We start from the raw sequence: 18,179 nt of genomic DNA, 5'->3' as shown, positions 1-18,179 counted from the left end.
TAGTACTGTCCTGTAACAGAGCTTTTCCTCTGCCTTTAGGCTGGAAAGCTGGATCCGCACCTCGTTCTAGATCAGCTTCGCTGCAACGGTGTCTTGGAAGGAATAAGGATTTGTCGGCAAGGATTTCCAAACAGGATAGTGTTCCAAGAATTTAGACAGAGGTACTATAATAACTAGTTTTGGCTTTTACTCCAGAATGCATGTTCAGAGCTACATCATTTCAGGTGGTTAAACCCAGTCTTCCCCCTCAACATAACTTTCTGTCATTAGTCAAGCGTAGCACGGGGATTAAATGAAAATTGGTGCCTGTACATTTTGATCAGAGCTTAACTGGTTGTTTTCTTATTGATTGGTAGATATGAGATCCTGACTCCTAATGCAATTCCTAAGGGATTTATGGATGGGAAGCAGGCTTGTGAACGCATGGTAAGTCATTCAGTAGCAATCTAACATTGCTAAAAATCGTTATCTTCTTTGCCTTATAAATTTTGAAACAAATGGGTTTTGGATATTTGTGCAGATCAGGGCATTAGAGCTGGACCCCAACTTGTATAGAATTGGACAGAGCAAGATTTTTTTCCGAGCTGGTGTTCTGGCACACCTAGAGGAAGAAAGGGATCTGAAGATCACAGACATCATCATCTTCTTCCAGGCAGTCTGCAGGGGATACCTTGCCAGAAAGTAAGTGTTTATAGTAATCTTGGCAGACGTTTATATTTGAAGTGCAGATTTTGTGGAAATGTTCAGTTAGCTTAATCAAAAGCACTGAATTTACAGACAGATGCATGGTTATTTCACTGCTAAAAAGCTTGAGAAGCAGTCTGATGGAATAAATTTATTGCCAAGATTAAAAAAGCAAAGCATGAGTATTGCCCCCTTGCACTTGAATATGGCTTTGGAAATGCTTTGATGTGGCTGTTAAAATGCAAACATTCCCAACTGAAATGGAAAACCTTGGTTTGTGTTCAGGGCTTTTGCTAAGAAACAACAGCAGCTGAGTGCATTGAAAGTCCTGCAGAGAAATTGTGCTGCCTATTTGAAGCTGCGGCATTGGCAGTGGTGGAGAGTGTTCACAAAGGTAGGTTGTCCACAAAGGTCAGTGGTGGTGGTGGTTAGGAATTTTCAGGAGCACAAAAGTGGCATGCCTCTTGTGTCATACTTTGCAGGTGAAGCCCCTGCTTCAAGTTACTCGCCAGGAGGAAGAACTTCAGGCTAAGGATGAGGAGCTTCTGAAGGTGAAGGAGAAACAGACAAAGGTAGAAGCAGAACTTGAGGAGATGGAAAGGAAACATCAACAGGTTTGTATACACAATCTGACCTATGCACAAAGTCAGACCTTATTCTAATAGCATGTATGACTTTATTATCTACCTAGGCAAAACTAACATCTTAACTTTCTGCAGTTAGATACATCTAGCTAGTTTGTGTAGGAATAGAAAGCATATTGTGTGATCTAATAAACGCGCAAGGAGTTATAGCGAATACATTTTAATGACTGGCCTGGAGAAGGGATATGAAGCTGCACAGTGGATCGCTTTTGAAACTGAACTCAATCTTTTCTGGATATATACATATAATCAGAGGCAGATTTAGGGCAGTGTAACTGGTTCCCCCACACTGGGCACGGAGCTGCGAGGGGCGTTGCAACTATGACATAGCACATGTGCGGAAAAGAAGGCAAGAGGCAGGGGACACTGAATTTTGGCATTGCACAGGGAGCCACTGAAATTTGAAAGACCAAAGTATACCCCTGTATGCACACACACACACACACACACACACACACACACACACACCCTCCCTGTATAGTTTCTCTCTACGTATATGGCTACTGGTGGCAAAAATAGTTGGAGGCTGGTATAGTGAACAGGAGCCTGGGCTAGATAAAAGAATATATTTGTTCCCTCTTGTTAGTTTATTCCTTCTTGGTTCCATCCTTGAGAACAACTGGAGGAATAGACACAAGATTGCAGCAAATAGCATCACTCAAAAGTCTCTCCTTCTGGTAACTGTGGTTGTCTGTACATGTTTGTTCTTTCAGCAACTTTTAGGACTGGGTGAGCTATGCAAGATTCTCCCGTAACTATGTAATGGTTGTTTTTGACAATATATTGAAGGAGGATTGACAATACTTTCTTACTGAATTTGCAGCTGTTGGAAGAGAAAAATATTCTTGCAGAGCAGTTGCAAGCAGAGACAGAACTCTTTGCTGAAGCTGAAGAGATGAGAGCCCGTCTGGCTTCAAAGAAGCAAGAGTTAGAAGAAATTCTGCATGATTTAGAATCTAGGGTGGAAGAGGAGGAAGAAAGGAACCAAGTGCTACAGAATGAAAAGAAGAAAATGCAGGCGCACATACAGGTATCTCTAGATGTGCTGATGGTAGGATGATTAGAAAATATGTCTAAATTTTGGTACATTGACTTATCTTTGGTGAGACCACGTGAAAACTGGGGGCAAGTTATAATATAGCTGAGTTGAGCTTTCTGTTTTTTAAGGACTTAGAGGAGCAGCTCGATGAGGAAGAAGGTGCTCGGCAGAAGTTGCAGCTGGAGAAGGTAACAGCTGAAGCCAAAATAAAAAAGATGGAAGAAGAGATCTTACTGTTAGAGGACCAAAATTCCAAATTTCTTAAGGTGAGAGCAAATTGTGACACACTCCTTTAGAACTAGTGTATGTGGAAACAATAATGCAATGCGTTAAAAGTGACTGCTGTGGGAGCCATCTTGTAGCTCCTCAATCTTGTAATTCAGAGAGTAATTGGCATCTGTTTGTTGCTTGGATTTAGGACCCTCCCTGCCACTCCCCAGTAGAGCAAACTCTTGTCATGTGTTGTGCTGCTATCATGCAGTCATGTCATAAGTCATGCAAAAAGGGTGTGCTTTGCTGTTCATTCTATGAAAGATAGCTTTGATTTAATGGTCATCTTCTAGAGTAGCATTCTTCAACCTTTCCAAGCCCAGGTCCCACCTTTAATCCCAACCTGCATTTGGGGACCTGTTTCTATTTGTATGGCGGTAGTGCTGTTCATTGTGACCTGAACATACATGTATCCAGTCTGCATGAGGATAGGTTAGTCACTGGTTTCTACACTTCCTATTTCAGATGCCTCCTAGATTTCATTCTCCCATCTCAAAATCATCACGAGCATTTTGGTCAGGGGGATGACAGCACGTCTCTTCAAGTACTAAATTGCCCCTGACCCAGTATCTCCACCCACAACGGTTCTGTGGAGATGTCTGCCCCTTTTGAGAATTGTAGTTTGTTGAATTTTATGATGTCCAGAGCAACCCCACCTGCAATACACCCTTCCTTATCCTTGGAGTTTGTGTCCACTGCCCTCTCAGTCCACCATTCCAGCTGGCCCATCCTGGCTCAGAAACTCAGTGTAAACCCCTATACACAGCATCCTTCTCCAAATACATTTGGCACGTGTGTTTACCCTAGGGAGCTCTCGCCTCTCTGCACTCTTGTCCATTCTACTTCTCCCCTATTTGAACCATTAAAAACATTTCCCCCTCATCCCTGGGGAATGATATGTCCTGAAACGTATGATTTCTGCTGTGCCCTCTACTAAATATATCTGGATGAGCCCCATGATTTAGTTACTTGGAAGTAATCAAGTAACACGGCTTCTTTTCAGCTTGCCCTGCACATTTTGCTTTAAAATCTTAGGAGGATCAGTAAAATACGGAGGGGCAATTGACTTGTCCTTTCCTGTCACATTGTTCATGCAGCCTCAAGCTGTATCTGCAGGACCCATGTCTATTGCTCTGAGCCCATATATGTACTACCTAACAGTTGCTTTCTTTTTCTCAATTAGGAAAAGAAATTAATGGAGGATAGAATTGCAGAGTGTACTTCACAGCTGGCTGAAGAAGAAGAAAAGGCCAAAAACTTAGCTAAACTCAAGAACAAGCAGGAAATGATGATCACAGATCTGGAAGGTTAGCAATTTCAAGATTTGCCATATGAAGGGACTCTCAGTAAAAGTCGAAAGTATGCTAACACTGAACGAAAAACAAGCTTATCACTGCCTTTACGTGTATCATTTTCTGGGACCAGAGGTACAATAATAGTCTTCCACAGTGTCAGTTTGGCAGCTATTAGGATTGGGCATTTGGTCGGAAAATATTTGTTTGATCAAGTATTTTTAAAGCACTAACTGTTGGAGCAATGATATTTTAATCAACTGGCTTGTTACGAAATAAAATCAGTGAATTTACAAGTTGACCTACGGTCTGCCTGCTCCCATGTACATGCTTACTACAACAACAACAAGAACAACAACCCAAATACAATGAAACTCAGTATAAAATAAACAAATCAACAAAATCCCACACAAAGCATGAAACAGCCTTCAGAAACCAGCTTCAACACGTTTTGGAATGCCTAGGCAGATAAAAAGGTCTTCACCTGGCATTTAACAGAAACAGGTCTGGTGCCAGGCAGGTTTCCCTGGGGAGGGCATTTAATATACAAAGGGCCCCAACCAAGAAAACAGGCAAATGTCAAACAGGGAAGGCAAACTTCATATGGCAGAGGGACTCAGAGGAGGGCTTCTTTCTTAAAAAAATTAAAAATATAGTGAAAAGAGAACAAGAATTACAAACTGAATATTCCCCCCCTCCTTTTCCAGAACTCAAAGGCATAGTTCAGATAAAACCACAGTTCATGCAAGCACTGAAGTGGAAAGAGGCTGAAAAGTTGCTAATATCAATATGAAAGAGAACGCTAATACATACATACATTGTGGAATGCAGCAGGTGCAGTTTGTCCTATAGAGTTTTTGTTCGTGTGCTGAATGAATGGCCACCAGTCTGCTATGAAAGTCTCCCTGCTTCCCCCTCCCCACTACTTGTATGTAGTTTCTGGGTCGTATGTAGTTGTTCTATGTCACAAATGATGTCATACCATTTTTGTTCCTTTAAAGGGGAAGGGCTTCTGATGACAAACACATTTTCATCTGCTTTACATTTTTTAAAGTATTTTTTTTAAAGCAGCCGTTGAACACAAGTTGGTTTTTAAAGACAAGTGTGCTAAATTGAAAGCAGGCTAATTCTTTGGTTACCTGTTTCCCCTGCTTTTTTCTTCTATCTGCATCAGTATGTCAGCAGTATGCTCCTGACTACTGCAGGGTGAAGGGGCAAGCAGTCTTCATTCTCTGTTACTGCTGCTACATAGCTAAAGAAAAAAGCTAAGCTGCAACCTACCAGTGTCATATTCCCCTTCATGAAATATTTGGCAGTATTTGGTCAAATAGGAGGTCAGTGGGCAACATTTGACCGGTCAGTGGGCCAACATGCTAATCCCAGCTGTAACAAATAAGTTAATGAATTAATCAGGGTAATTACAGATTTTCAAATATGTGGACTTGCATCTCTTGATATCTGAGTATTTCATTATTACGAATGTCAGCACAAAGAAAACGATTTAGGTTAGCAGTTTGCTTTCAGCATTGCAAATGCAAAAAAATGTGTTCAAATCTTCCTTTGTGTTTCCTTAATAGCCATTTTGGCCGTTGGGCACATTGTCCTAATCTGACTTTTGTCTATGTTAAGTGGATTTTCAAAAAAAAAGAAAGCAGCATGTCCTTCATTACTGGAAAATATTGAATCTTATTCATAGGAATTGGGTGTTGCTGTGTTGGCCCTATGGAATGACAAAAGAGGAAAGCCATACCAACAAGAACAGGATCCCTTCTCTCACTGGGGCATTCCAGTCTTCATACCCTCCCTTCCTTACTCCAAATTGCCTTCCAAATCTCACTGACTTCTCTCTCAATCTCTCTCTCTCTCTCTCTTTGCAATTTTTTTAAACATCACTGTTTATGCTGCACATTAGAATACTTTCTGGAAGTTCTTAGCATTTATTTTTGCTATCTCAACTTGCTTCAAAATAGAGTTATTTTTCTTTATCCCAATGTTCTGTTTATAAAAATTCCCCCTTCTGCTCTTGGCATTTACTGATGGATTATGTTTTGAGAAGAAATACCATGAAATATTTGCAGTGTTACACTTGCAATATCAACAGTATATGTAACCCCCTTCTTGGATTTAGATGTGCAATAATTTTTGGCTGTAAAACGCATACATCACAGAATTCTGACTTTCCATACACATTTACTTATTTTTGTGTCCTAATTTGGGAATAGTTTCTGCCTACAGTGCTGTGGCCACCTGACTTGATTCTGAAAGTATTACAGTTCTGACATTTAGCTAGGGAGGCTGAAATTGAATAACAAGGATTGCAACTGGCATCCGCCATATTTTTGAAGTTCATCTTGCAATTTCTTAAGCTAGTCATAGCCTTTCCTTACACTTAGTAACCTGATACTGGAAGAAAGCATAAAGGTGTCACCATATACCACTTCATCGGCAGTCCAAAATGGAAGAGAATGCATTTTTACAGTTTCCCAAAGTGTCTTCCTTATTGTTTTTCTTCTCTGAGGCAACAGAAATCCTATAGTTAGCCTCCCAAGATTCTGGCTTAACTTAAGAGATGGATCTCTCCTAGTTCCTATTTCTTCCCTCTGCTTGGGAAGTAGACTTTCCATGAGATCTTTAGTTGAGGACCAGAAGCTTATCTTAACACACTGAAGGTTTTGTTTTGCCTCTACCAACAACAATCAACAGGCAGGAGTTGTTAATAATCATCTTTTAGAGACTGAGTGAGGAGATTCTATCCCCAACACAATCTCACCCAACAGGAAATTGGCACATTTCCCACCTCAGCCTCTTCTGTGACCATCAGCCATTGACTACATATTTCAGACAAGCTCCTCGGGAGAGTTACTCTTCAGTAGTGCTTTAAATAACCATCAGAGGTACTAAAGAGGTTCCAAATTCTTTTCAGTTTTCTACAACCAATAATTGTAGAGTACTTCTGGATACTCCAAAGATTCTTCAGTGGCTTCTAGCCAGATTTCTATAGTCAACTTCTTACCAGCAAATACTTCCTTTTATTTGATACAGATGGAAACTTGTCTGCTGTGCTTTCCAGAAGCTAGAGCTAGCTGCCTGCAAGAGTCTCTTTTATAGTCTCCAGAGAGCAAAGCGCAGAGAACCCTTTTATGCACAAGCTATGCAATCATGTTTCAGAGTAGAAACTTTCTATAAACTAAATATTCCTTAATGAAATGCATAATGCATCAGACTCAAAATGCATCAGGTTGTCATTAAAGATCCTTCTATTCCCTGCAAAGTTATTACCTCAGCCAAGTGCTCTTTTTCTTGTCTGCACAAATGCAGGTGCACACATAGGCTTAACTGCCTTAGAAGTTAAAGGTAAAGGTACCCCTGCCCGTACGGGCCAGTCGTGACCGACTCTGGGGTTGCGCGCCCATCTCGCTTAAGAGGCCGGGGGCCAGCGCTGTCCGGAGACACTTCCGGGTCACATGGCCAGCGTGACGAAGCTGCTCTGGCGAGCCAGCACCAGTGCAGCACACGGAAACACCGTTTACCTTCCCGCTATAAAGCGGTACCTATTTATCTACTTGCACTTAAGAGTGCTTTCGAACTGCTAGGTGGGCAGGAGCTGGGACCGAACAAGGGGAGCTCACCCCGCCACGGGGATTCGAACCGCCGACCATACGATCGGCAAGTCCTAGGCACTGAGGTTTTACCCACAGCGCCACCCGCGTCCCTTACCTTAGAAGTTACTGTGGAATAAATTGATGTTTTTCTGAAGCTTTTGGACAAGAGGGTTCTAATCATGGTCTCCCAGGGCTGGTCAAGTTCTGTTTCTTAGCTAGTGAACCTCTGCTCTTGTCAGAGAACAATCAGCCTTCCTTACTAAACACCTTGATTTGTATTGTCACCAAGTTGTGATTTTGGTAGTAGTTTGAGGACTTTGTGGGGAGAAGTTCCTTTCCTTAAGAAGTCTGCCTCCCAGGTTCTAGAGATAGGCAGCCCAGGATATCTTGGTCCCTGGCACAGAAAAGCCGAATGGTAGTCCCATCATTGTGATAAAAACATCAATAGTTATTATTACATAAGTGACATATAGAGTTGTTCTAGTCCCAATTTTGTTGCCTTGGAAGATAGCAGAAATTAAACAGGTAAGAAATGAAACATCACTGTTCCTCTCTAGGGTTCATTTATGTTCTTACAACACTGATTTTAAACCCAGACTGCATTGTTCTTCATGTTGGAAGTGTTCAAACAGAATGCTATTTGAAACATGATAATTTCGAGGAGCTCTGTCCTGTGGTAGTGATCTGTAAGTTAGATGCTCTAAATGTGTGCACTGAATTCTGGCATTTCCACTTGGGATTGATGCAACTCTGTGCCCCTAAATCTTGAATTAGCCATTTGGTTACCTTCATTTTTAGCAAGTTCATCCTTGGCATGCTCTCACAAGATAGCGTTTAGTAGACAAAAATTCCCCACTTACCATGATTGTTTCTCCTAAAGAGCGCTTGAAAAAAGAAGAAAAGACTCGTCAAGAACTGGAAAAAGCTAAAAGGAAACTTGATGGAGAAACAACTGATCTACAGGACCAAATTGCAGAGCTGCAAGCCCAGATTGAGGAGCTAAAAATCCAGCTTGCCAAGAAAGAAGAGGAGCTGCAGGCTGCTCTTGCCAGGTAGAATATGCAAAGATAGTGCCAGGTTATTTGGTATTGTAGGGTGCTATTAAGCTATTACTGCATATTTCTGCTTTGTTGGCGCTGGGGTGCCGTGTAAATTGCACACTCCACAGCCCATCCCAGTATCACATGTGTTTTTTTCTGAGCATCACCAATTTCCTTTCATGACAGGGAAAAAATAAAATAAAAATCAGGAGCAGCAGTGGGCCTCTGCAGATGTCAAGGAGTGTGTGTTGTCTGGTGGTGTCATGGCATCTGCAAGGACTCAAAATCTAGTCACTGTTGCTATCAACGCCATTTGATTTCCACCTCTTATTAGATCTCCCATCTGCGACTAGATAGACAGAATCCAGTACACTGCCAAATGGTTCTTCACTGATAAGTTTTCTTGTGGAAGTCTAGAACTCCTACTTGCACTCCCAACATTATTTTTTAAATTTATACCCCGCCCATCTGGCTGGGTTTTCCCCAGCCACTCTGGACAGTTTGTATAAAATACAATAATCTATAATACAATAATCTATTTGAATAGGCTTTTTGCAAAGCCTGGACCCCAAGCTTCATTCTTATTCTATAAATTGTGTTGTGTTTCCAGAGGGGATGAGGAAGCTGTGCAGAAGAACAATGCGCTGAAATTAATACGAGAACTTCAAGCTCAAATTGCAGAACTGCAGGAGGACCTTGAATCAGAAAAGGCTTCACGAAACAAGGCTGAAAAGCAGAAGAGAGATCTAAGTGAGGAGCTGGAGGCACTGAAGACTGAGCTGGAAGATACCTTGGATACCACAGCAGCTCAACAAGAGCTCAGGTTAGTAGAAGACTAGTTACATAACAAGGAATGTGTTCATAATGCTTTGATTCCTCATAAAGAACAAGCCCTATTCTGGTTAATCTGAATTCCTGGCTACAACTCTCTGGGAGATGTAATGATTTTGCTGAATCAAAGCAACAGTAATGACTTACATCTGTGTAAAAACTCTCACACAGGAAGAGTTTCCAAAAGTAACACAGCACTCCTTATATTGTAATAAACTTAGGACTGCCTCATGTCTTCTGACACAGATTAATCTCCAGTTTGGTGTTTTTTGTAACATTTAAGTGGTGGTGGCTCTCCCTTGCCACAGAAATCTGCCTTTGGGGAATAACAACTAAAACTAAAACTTGGTTATTCTACCCAAACTGGATTCTTTTTACCACTACTTCTGGGCAATGCTGGTAGATTGCTTGTTTCTGAAAACTATCTTAAATTTGCATAGAGGCAAAAATTGTTGGAAAATAAACACTGTGGTAGAAGCTGCTCAGACCTTCAGATCTTGACTTGCTGGGTATTCCTTAGGACAAAGCGTGAGCAGGAAGTTGCTGAACTGAAGAAAGCTCTTGAGGAAGAAACAAAGAATCACGAAGCCCAAATTCAGGATATTAGGCAGAGGCATGCAACAGCCTTGGAAGAGCTCTCGGAACAGCTTGAACAGGCCAAACGAGTGAGTGGAAGATGCACGGGAGACTGCCTCAGAGCCCTTTGTATATACTCTGTTGGGTTCAGTTGAAGGAGGGCAGGATATTCATATATTAAATAATACATTCAAACAGATGTTAATACTCTTCTTTCATAATATAACTGCACAGTGGATATGGCTGCCATTTGTCTAGTTAAGTCAGTTGATCTTGCATTTTTTTAACCAACCTATCAGCAGTTTTGAACAGAACAGCAGATAAACGTCCAATAGATTAAGGATGAAAATGCAGTAGTCTTTGCTACCTATCTCAGAAATGCAAGCTCATTTGACTTTGCTCATACGGGTGTTGCTCACAGATATGCACCTAAAAAATATAAAGTGTTAAGATTTGAGTCGTCTTGCGTCCCCTGTGGAATTGTGATCTACAGTGGCAGCTCCTGCTCCACCCTAGGTACATATTTCTGGCAAATGAGGCCTCACTTTTATGATTTAATTGCTCACATAACCATTGTTGCAACCACTGTTATGACTGTAGCCGGTAGCATACGTGTCCGTGTCAAATTCATGCATTTGTAGACACTTCCGCAGTAAAGTGTTACAGTTGTGTTGCAATGCAATATCTAAAGCTGTTTGGTTTCAAAAACAAATTCATATTGAACTTGAAGCAGCTAATAATTCAAATCAGATGGCCAAACTTGTGGTTCCTCAACTGAAGAAGCCAGTGAATTTTAGTCTGAATCTAGAAAGAAATATTTTTGCTGCAGGTGAAGCCTAGCTTTTATATTGCAGGTGAAGTGTGATGACCTTTCTTTTGCTTCTAGTTCAAATCAAATCTTGAAAAGAACAAGCAGTGCTTGGAAACAGATAACAAGGAGCTGGCCTGCGAGGTGAAGGTGTTGCAGCAGGTTAGATCTGAATCGGAGCACAAGAGGAAGAAGCTGGATGGGCAGGTACAGGAATTGCTGGCCAAGGTTGCAGAAGGAGAGAGGCTGAGGACAGAACTTACAGAAAAATCAAGCAAACTGCAGGTAAAGATTTGGATGGGCGATTCTTTAGCTTATTCTCACGAACTCTTGGTCAGACTACACAGTTTAGTGAACATCCTTCTAAAATGCTCCTGCTTGATACAGATGTAGTATTTTGAAAAATTGGTGTAGCATTAATGTCAGATAATAGGACGGGAGCTGCTGCTGGTAATACTTTGTGTTGCACTAGTTATCCTTTGGTGAGCACATGCAAAGTTTCTCCTTTGCATTGATATGGTTCTTGAAAGTTGAAATTGTTTTAAGCACCTGAAAAATGCAATGTGACTGTTCCTCTTGTGACAAGGAGACTGTTTATAGAGCTCTTGTACCATTTCCCCTGTCTTGAAGTGCCCATTTTCCCCCATGCAAGCCACATCCTGCTCAGAGAAACATTTTGAATTTTGCGAAAGTTACTTAAAACGGCAGAGTGAAAATTATTCCTCATTCTGCTCACTACAGATTCAGTAGAGTTAAAACTAAAAAATCAGTTTCTTAGGGAGGCTGTTGAAACGTTTTGTGGAAGTTTTCAATAAAAGTATTCAAAAGCTCTTAAGAAATGGTGGCCTTGGGTCAGGACTATGCTCCAGGGCCTTGCATCCTTTCCGGCCATTTAGTATATAACCAACATAATGAGCAGTAAAAATGTCAGCGAGGTGGTTCATGGGTGTAGAATACTTTGGGGGAAATCTGTACCACTCAGAAACTGCTGCAATAGGTGGAGGAGAATAGTTTTAAAATTCTCTTACAGTTTATCATAACACTTTAGGACTTATCATGAAATATATTGGAAGTGTTAAAGGACAGTATTTTATTTTATTTATTTTGCAGTCTAAGCTGCTTCAAGAAAATTCTACAGTAAAAATGTGCACAGGGTCAAACTTCTAAATAAATTTCAAGCCTTTCAACTGCCACTTTATTTTGAAGCTGTAAAAAAGCTTCACTCATGTAATACACAACTGCCCAGTCATGCAAAGAGAACTGAAATACTGTTTTCCAGCCAATTCCAGTTTACCATATTAGATTAGATCGGGTCAGGTCAGAGAACTAGAACCTATAGGAGTTCTGTTAGCTCTGTTTGACATAGGGCAGTAGTGATAATCTTACAGAACCTGAAGCAAGCATGCCTAAAAGGTGGGTTATTCAACTGCATTTCTAAAGTAGCTGCAAAACAAATGTCTTGCAAATGGGTCCACTTGGGCTACTTTTGGAATCAATAGAATGCAGTTGCTGTTATCAAAGTACTTGTCAATGTCATGGAGGAAACAAATAGCAAGATTCTCCTTAGTTCCATTGAAGTTTCTCAAATCTACTGCATGTTCTAAAGCGAAGTCTCATGTAAATAGTCACAGACATAGCAATGAGACATCAGAACATAGATATTTCAAATATTGCCTTAGATGAATACTGTTACGAATATCCTATACTGAGGATGTCGCTTTGGAAAAACACATTTTCTCACAAGCAAGATGTGAGTACATTACCTCTAGATTCCTTTGCTTTGCAGAATGAGCTGGAGAGCGTCTCAAGTCTCCTGGAAGAAGCAGAGAAAAAAGGCATTAAATTTGCCAAAGATGCTGCCAGTTTGGAGTCTCAGCTACAAGATACACAGGTATGTCTAAAATTCTAGAATGCACGTTTGTTTGAAATTCTTTTCTGCTATTCTATTCTCCCATAAGTCAGCAAAAACCTATATATAAGCCAAGCAAAAATTAAAATGGAAGTACAAGGGGCTGGTTGTAGTTGTGCTCTCCTGCTCATCTAAGAAATTTTGATCCAGTGGACACCTCAGCTAACCGAAGAGGAGGGGAGACTTTTTTTGCAGCTGCTCACCCTGCCAAAATTTGCTCCGACATATTGGAGTCCTCTAGAACAATGTGGATAAAAGCTGCAGTGGGAATTGGTGAAAGTTGCCTCCCCTCCTCTTTCATTAATGGGGACCTCCACTAGATCAAAGGACTCCTGTTCATGGAAGGGCACAAGAAATGCTGCCCTGAGTATAAATCGGTCATTATACATAAAATCAGAAGAAGAGAAGCAAATTAATTCCAGCTATGAATGCCCTGCAAAATGGAAAGGTGTTCACGGCAAGCTGGAATGCTAATAAGAGGGAAGCCAAGCTGGGCCTCCATGCAGCTGTTAGAACGGCGGCTGCTGTAGTACAGATAATACGACTCCTGTGAACTTACATGCCTGTTAAGTTAAGGCACAAGCATTTCTGAGCAGGTGACCCAAAGTGTTTACAGATCTACAACATGGAGCAGCACCCTTTGTTGTTCTTGGTTCATTCCTTATCTGCACAGTAGAAATAAAGGTATTCTGTCTCAAGAGTTGTGCTGAAGATGAACAAGACAAGGTTTTTAATTGCATGCTCACATTTAAAATAATGGATTCAACTCATCCCTTTCAAGGATTTGTTCAACCCTTTAACACAACTTTGGACATTTTATGGCACAGGATTCCCTATGTCCTTTTGATGCTTACAATTGCTTCTGAGGAGCATGATGGGTAACGCTGCAGTGATAGCATCGCCCAGTTTCCACTGTAATGCATGACCAGCTCTGGCAATTCTGAAGTGCCCTTTTCCTGTTGTGCAATTAATGTCATTTTCCTAATGGCAGCAGTCTCATCCCGTTCCCTGACAATAAGATGCTGGGCTATTTCTTCATTTTAACGGAGGGCTCTTTTTGGCTGGGACCAGTCAACTGCTTTTAGATCTGTAATGATGCATCTCATTACCAAATTGTATAACAATGAGTTAATGCTTTCAGATTACCCCAGCATAAACTTGACATCCTTACCCAGCCCTGTAAATATCCCCATTCCATACTGAACACCGCTGCGTCAGGCTAAGTTCAGATTCTCTCAGGACAAGTGATAAACATGAGTGTGTTTTTCATTCCCACAACAGGAGCTGTTGCAAGAGGAGACTCGCCAGAAACTGAACTTGAGTAGCAGGATTCGACAGTTGGAGGAAGAGAAGAACAATCTGCAGGAGCAGCAGGAGGAAGAGGAGGAAGCCAGGAAGAATTTGGAGAAACAGGTGTTGACTCTGCAGTCTCAGGTGAGAAGTCATGGAATACACGGGCAATTGCGCATCTCTGTGTTTTTATTCCAGGCAGGTTTGTCTTAGACTAGTTTAAACTGAATTGGCTTTTCCCAACTCTTCGTTACTGTATCTCAAGTACCGGAGCAGGGAAACGTCAGGAGCTATGAACTTTTGGCAAGGTGCACCGCTCCTGATTTCTTGCAAAGCGTTTCAAGTTTATACCAGTCTTTTTACCTGTTAGCTTGGATAGTGGATGCAGCTGCTTTGGCGGGGGGTGTATTCCCACCAATTAAATACAATAAATTCAGTAAAAATGGATCTAGTTCACACTGCAGTAAAAACAAATGTGCAGGTAGTCTGTACTACTGCAGGTGGCAACTGACCTGAATGAAGGAATGTTTCTCCATGCTATCTGGTTCTAGCCTAGGCATCTGCTGTCCTTGTGTGTAAGCCCTCACCTGCACACAGCTTTGCAGTGAGAACCTTGCCATCTCAATGGAAAACAAGCCAACTTGCACCTGCACAACGCATGTCTGTCTCTTTGCCAAACACAGAAAGGTCATAACGATGTGATTTTCTGTTGCTCATTAAACTCAGCTTGCTGATGCCAAAAAGAAGGTTGATGATGACTTGGGGACTATTGAAGGATTGGAGGAGAACAAGAAGAAACTACTGAAGGACATGGAACTTCTGAGCCAGCGTCTTGAAGAAAAGGCAATGGCGTATGATAAGTTGGAGAAGACCAAGAACCGTCTTCAGCAGGAGCTTGATGACTTAATAGTGGACCTTGATCATCAGCGCCAAATTGTTTCCAACTTGGAGAAAAAGCAGAAGAAGTTTGATCAGGTATACCACTATATAAATCCTCTTGCTTTCTTCTTGATGATACATGTAGCTGTTAGCTATTATTTGCCCAGTAGATAATCTTGTTACATAGGTATTTATTTTCATGGTCTACCTGTGACCTGTTGGAATATCTAAACTGGTTTTCAGCTGGCTCCTTAACTTGGGGCTTTCAGGAATCCTAATGCATTCTTGAGAAACAGGATCAATATTGAGGAATTGGGGAGAGGAGAAGAAATGCACCCTCATCTCTTACATCCACTGTGGTTGCCCCAGAGCTTCTCAAGGTTGAGATGCAAAGTATCAAACTACCTTGGTAATTTGGAAGCTAAGAGCTTGAAATCTATATTTATGTCCGACTTCTTCCAACTTTGCATATGTTGCGATGCTCAGATGCTGGCAGAAGAGAAGAACATATCTGCCCGCTATGCAGAGGAAAGGGACCGTGCAGAGGCCGAGGCAAGAGAAAAGGAAACCAAAGCCCTCTCTCTAGCGCGAGCCCTGGAGGAAGCTTTGGAGGCCCGTGAAGAATATGAGAGGCAGAACAAGCAACTCCGGACAGAGATGGAAGACTTGATGAGTTCCAAAGATGATGTGGGCAAAAATGTGAGTGGTGTACTGTTTGCATGACTGAGAATGATGTAGTACAGTTTGAACAAGTGCTTCAATGGTTGTATTTCAAATTGAACTTTGGGCAGTTGGAGCACATTCATTCTAATGTTCTGAGAAGACTTCTGGAATTCTGTATGCTTCAACAGCTGCGTGCACTGGAAGGTTCTCAAAACACAAATGCTCATAGTCCTAGGGTTAAAGTTGCCTGTCTCTGTGCATTTTTCTCATTGTTGTAACTTCAGCTTTTACACTCTTCTGAACATAAGAGCTCTACGTTCTCTACTATGGTAGCGGCTTCCATTCCTGTGCTCTCCAAAGGCAGAAGAATATGTGGCACGAGCACTTGTGTATGTGTTCTAGGTCTGTGGTTCCCAATATTTTTGGTAGGGCAACCCACAAGCCCAAATCCACTTGGTCTGATGACCCAACAGTATATTGTGTGAATTTTGGACCTCAGGTCTTGGGCAGGCATCATTGGCATGTATTTTATCTGCAAGTTTGGCGATTTTATACCTATTACTTGAGGCATCCAAGCAAAAATCTTACTTAATGCCCCTATTAATGTAGGATTTGTTGAAATAATTATACTATTTAAGAAGCTATTCACAGGTTGTTGTTGTTTTTTTTAAAAAAAATGGGAATGTAAGAACACTAATCATTTGATTGCGGCTGTAGGTTCATGAGTTGGAAAAATCCAAGCGCACCTTGGAGCAACAAGTGGAGGAGATGCGGACACAATTGGAAGAGCTGGAGGATGAGTTGCAAGCCACAGAAGATGCCAAATTGCGCCTGGAAGTGAACATGCAAGCCATGAAAGCACAGTTTGAGCGGGATCTCCAGGCTAGAGATGAGCAGAATGAGGAGAAGAAGAGGCTCTTAGTAAAACAGGTAAAGCTTTTAACATACAGAAGTAACCATACTTGTGGTTATACGTTCTGTTGAGCAAGTGTCCCTCAAACTAAAGCGGTAGGTCGTTGGATTTTATTAAGCTTTGAAGCTGGAATGTTAGTCACCTGAAGCACAAGTCCTTCTAACCCCAAGAGCCAATCAAAATCTGTCTTCATTCATGACACTCTAGCATGCTAATTTCCATGCATGCTTCATTATTCCTTTGAAAGGGCAGTGGCTGAAGCATTCTCAAAATGCCAGATTTCGTTTCATTTAGGCTTTTTTCCCACCCAGGTTTTGTAGGGTGCATAAAGCTGAAAATCTCTGGTAAATAAATCAGAAAATCTTAATTTGTATTAAGTCCATAGCGATTTATCATAATCTTGCATACATGTGTAATGCCTATGGATTCAGTATTCACTGAACCAGTGTTAGAAAAATGCCAGATGGGGGGAAGCAGTTTGCTGGCTCTACATGACTGAGGGCAGGTAGAGTGAACCTGGATCATGGAATTTATAGCTTCCTTTCTGCTGTTGTAATTAATGTACAGAGTGCTGAGCACTATGAATATGGAAACAGTCAAGGAGGACCTGTTGATTTATCAACTGTAAAGGAGGACTGTAAACTGCTGGCTTAGGAGTTTTGCTTAGTGCAGATGTCCTTCAACAGATCTCTTTCAATTCTAGTATGGGTGCTGCTGACTGGAGGTTCTTATTGAGGTAGAAATACCGTATTTTTCGCCCTATAGGACGCACTTTTTCCCCTCCAAAAATGAAGGGGAAATGTGTGTGCGTTCTATGGGGCGAATGCAGGCTTTCGCTGAAGCCTGCAGAGCGAGAGGGGTCGGTGCGCACCGACCCCTTTCGCTCTCCAGGCTTCGCGGACCTCTCCGCAAGCAGCGGGAGCACTCCCGCTGCTTGCGGAGAGTTGCCTGCATGCCGAAGCCTGCGCGCGCTGAGATCAGCGCGCCCAGGCTTCGCGGACCTCTCCGCAAGCAGCGGGAGAGTTGCCAGCATGCCGAAGCCTGCGCGCGCTGAGATCAGCGCACCCAGGCTTCGCGGACCTCTCAGCAAGCAGCGGGAGCCAGCGCTGGGCTCCTACGGCTTGCAGAGAGCTGCCTGCTTGGGGGCTGGGGTCGGGGGAAGCTCGGGCGGGCCTCCCCTGCCCCAGCCCCGCGCCTGGGAGGGAAATAATTTTTTCCCCTTTATTTCCCCCCAAAAACTAGGTGCGCCTTATGGGACGGTGTGTCCTATAGGGCGAAAAATACGGTAGGTGTTGCTTTCTACTGTATGCAAGCTGCTGTAAAGTCTGTTAAGAAAATGTCTTTCAAGTTCTGATTCAGGAAATGATGCCATATTCTTTGCCTCTTTCTTTTTTAATTTGGTTTTGCGGTAAAACACATTAAGTTGTTTATGAGCTCTTTAGTAGGTTTTTTAAGGGTTTGTTTTTTTTGCATAGTTGATCATAAATTACTTTCCATTTTGCTTTGAAGAATTAATGAGACTACACAAAGCTTTTATTGTCTCCATTTTGGGAACCGGTGTACCATGAACAAGTGTGCCCTTTTGGCCTTACTATGAGGTTAACAATTACGGTTGGCTTCAATAACCTGTAATATTAAGCTTTTGCACAGGAGCTATGGATCAACGGAGATAGAAGCTCTTGGTGAAAAACTGCTCATAAAATCACTGGACAAGTGAAAACATAGGTGATTGTAGCCCA

The 18,179-nt window shown here is 41.9% G+C and overlaps 1 protein-coding gene across 5 annotated transcripts in view; it reads left to right on the top strand.

Moving 5' to 3' along the window:
- MYH10 (myosin heavy chain 10) overlaps positions 1–18,179 on the top strand; it is a 73,086-nt gene that overhangs the window by 48,057 nt on the left and 6,850 nt on the right. For all 5 annotated transcript variants that reach the window (XM_083597664.1, XM_083597661.1, XM_083597660.1 and 2 more), the window contains 17 exons: positions 40–161; positions 357–426; positions 521–681; positions 970–1,078; positions 1,167–1,298; positions 2,152–2,358; positions 2,496–2,633; positions 3,821–3,944; positions 8,412–8,583; positions 9,182–9,394; positions 9,923–10,067; positions 10,865–11,071; positions 12,573–12,677; positions 13,977–14,129; positions 14,712–14,960; positions 15,351–15,563; positions 16,245–16,457. In XM_083597664.1, coding sequence (XP_083453790.1) covers positions 40–161; positions 357–426; positions 521–681; positions 970–1,078; positions 1,167–1,298; positions 2,152–2,358; positions 2,496–2,633; positions 3,821–3,944; positions 8,412–8,583; positions 9,182–9,394; positions 9,923–10,067; positions 10,865–11,071; positions 12,573–12,677; positions 13,977–14,129; positions 14,712–14,960; positions 15,351–15,563; positions 16,245–16,457 — 2,733 coding nt within the window. The remainder of the gene's footprint in view (positions 1–39; positions 162–356; positions 427–520; positions 682–969; positions 1,079–1,166; positions 1,299–2,151; positions 2,359–2,495; positions 2,634–3,820; positions 3,945–8,411; positions 8,584–9,181; positions 9,395–9,922; positions 10,068–10,864; positions 11,072–12,572; positions 12,678–13,976; positions 14,130–14,711; positions 14,961–15,350; positions 15,564–16,244; positions 16,458–18,179) is intronic.

This window comes from Podarcis filfolensis (assembly GCF_964270895.1).
Source record: "Podarcis filfolensis genome assembly, chromosome: 2".
Taxonomy (NCBI): Eukaryota; Metazoa; Chordata; class Lepidosauria; order Squamata; family Lacertidae; genus Podarcis; species Podarcis filfolensis.
This window is presented reverse-complemented; position numbering and strand designations above follow the sequence as displayed.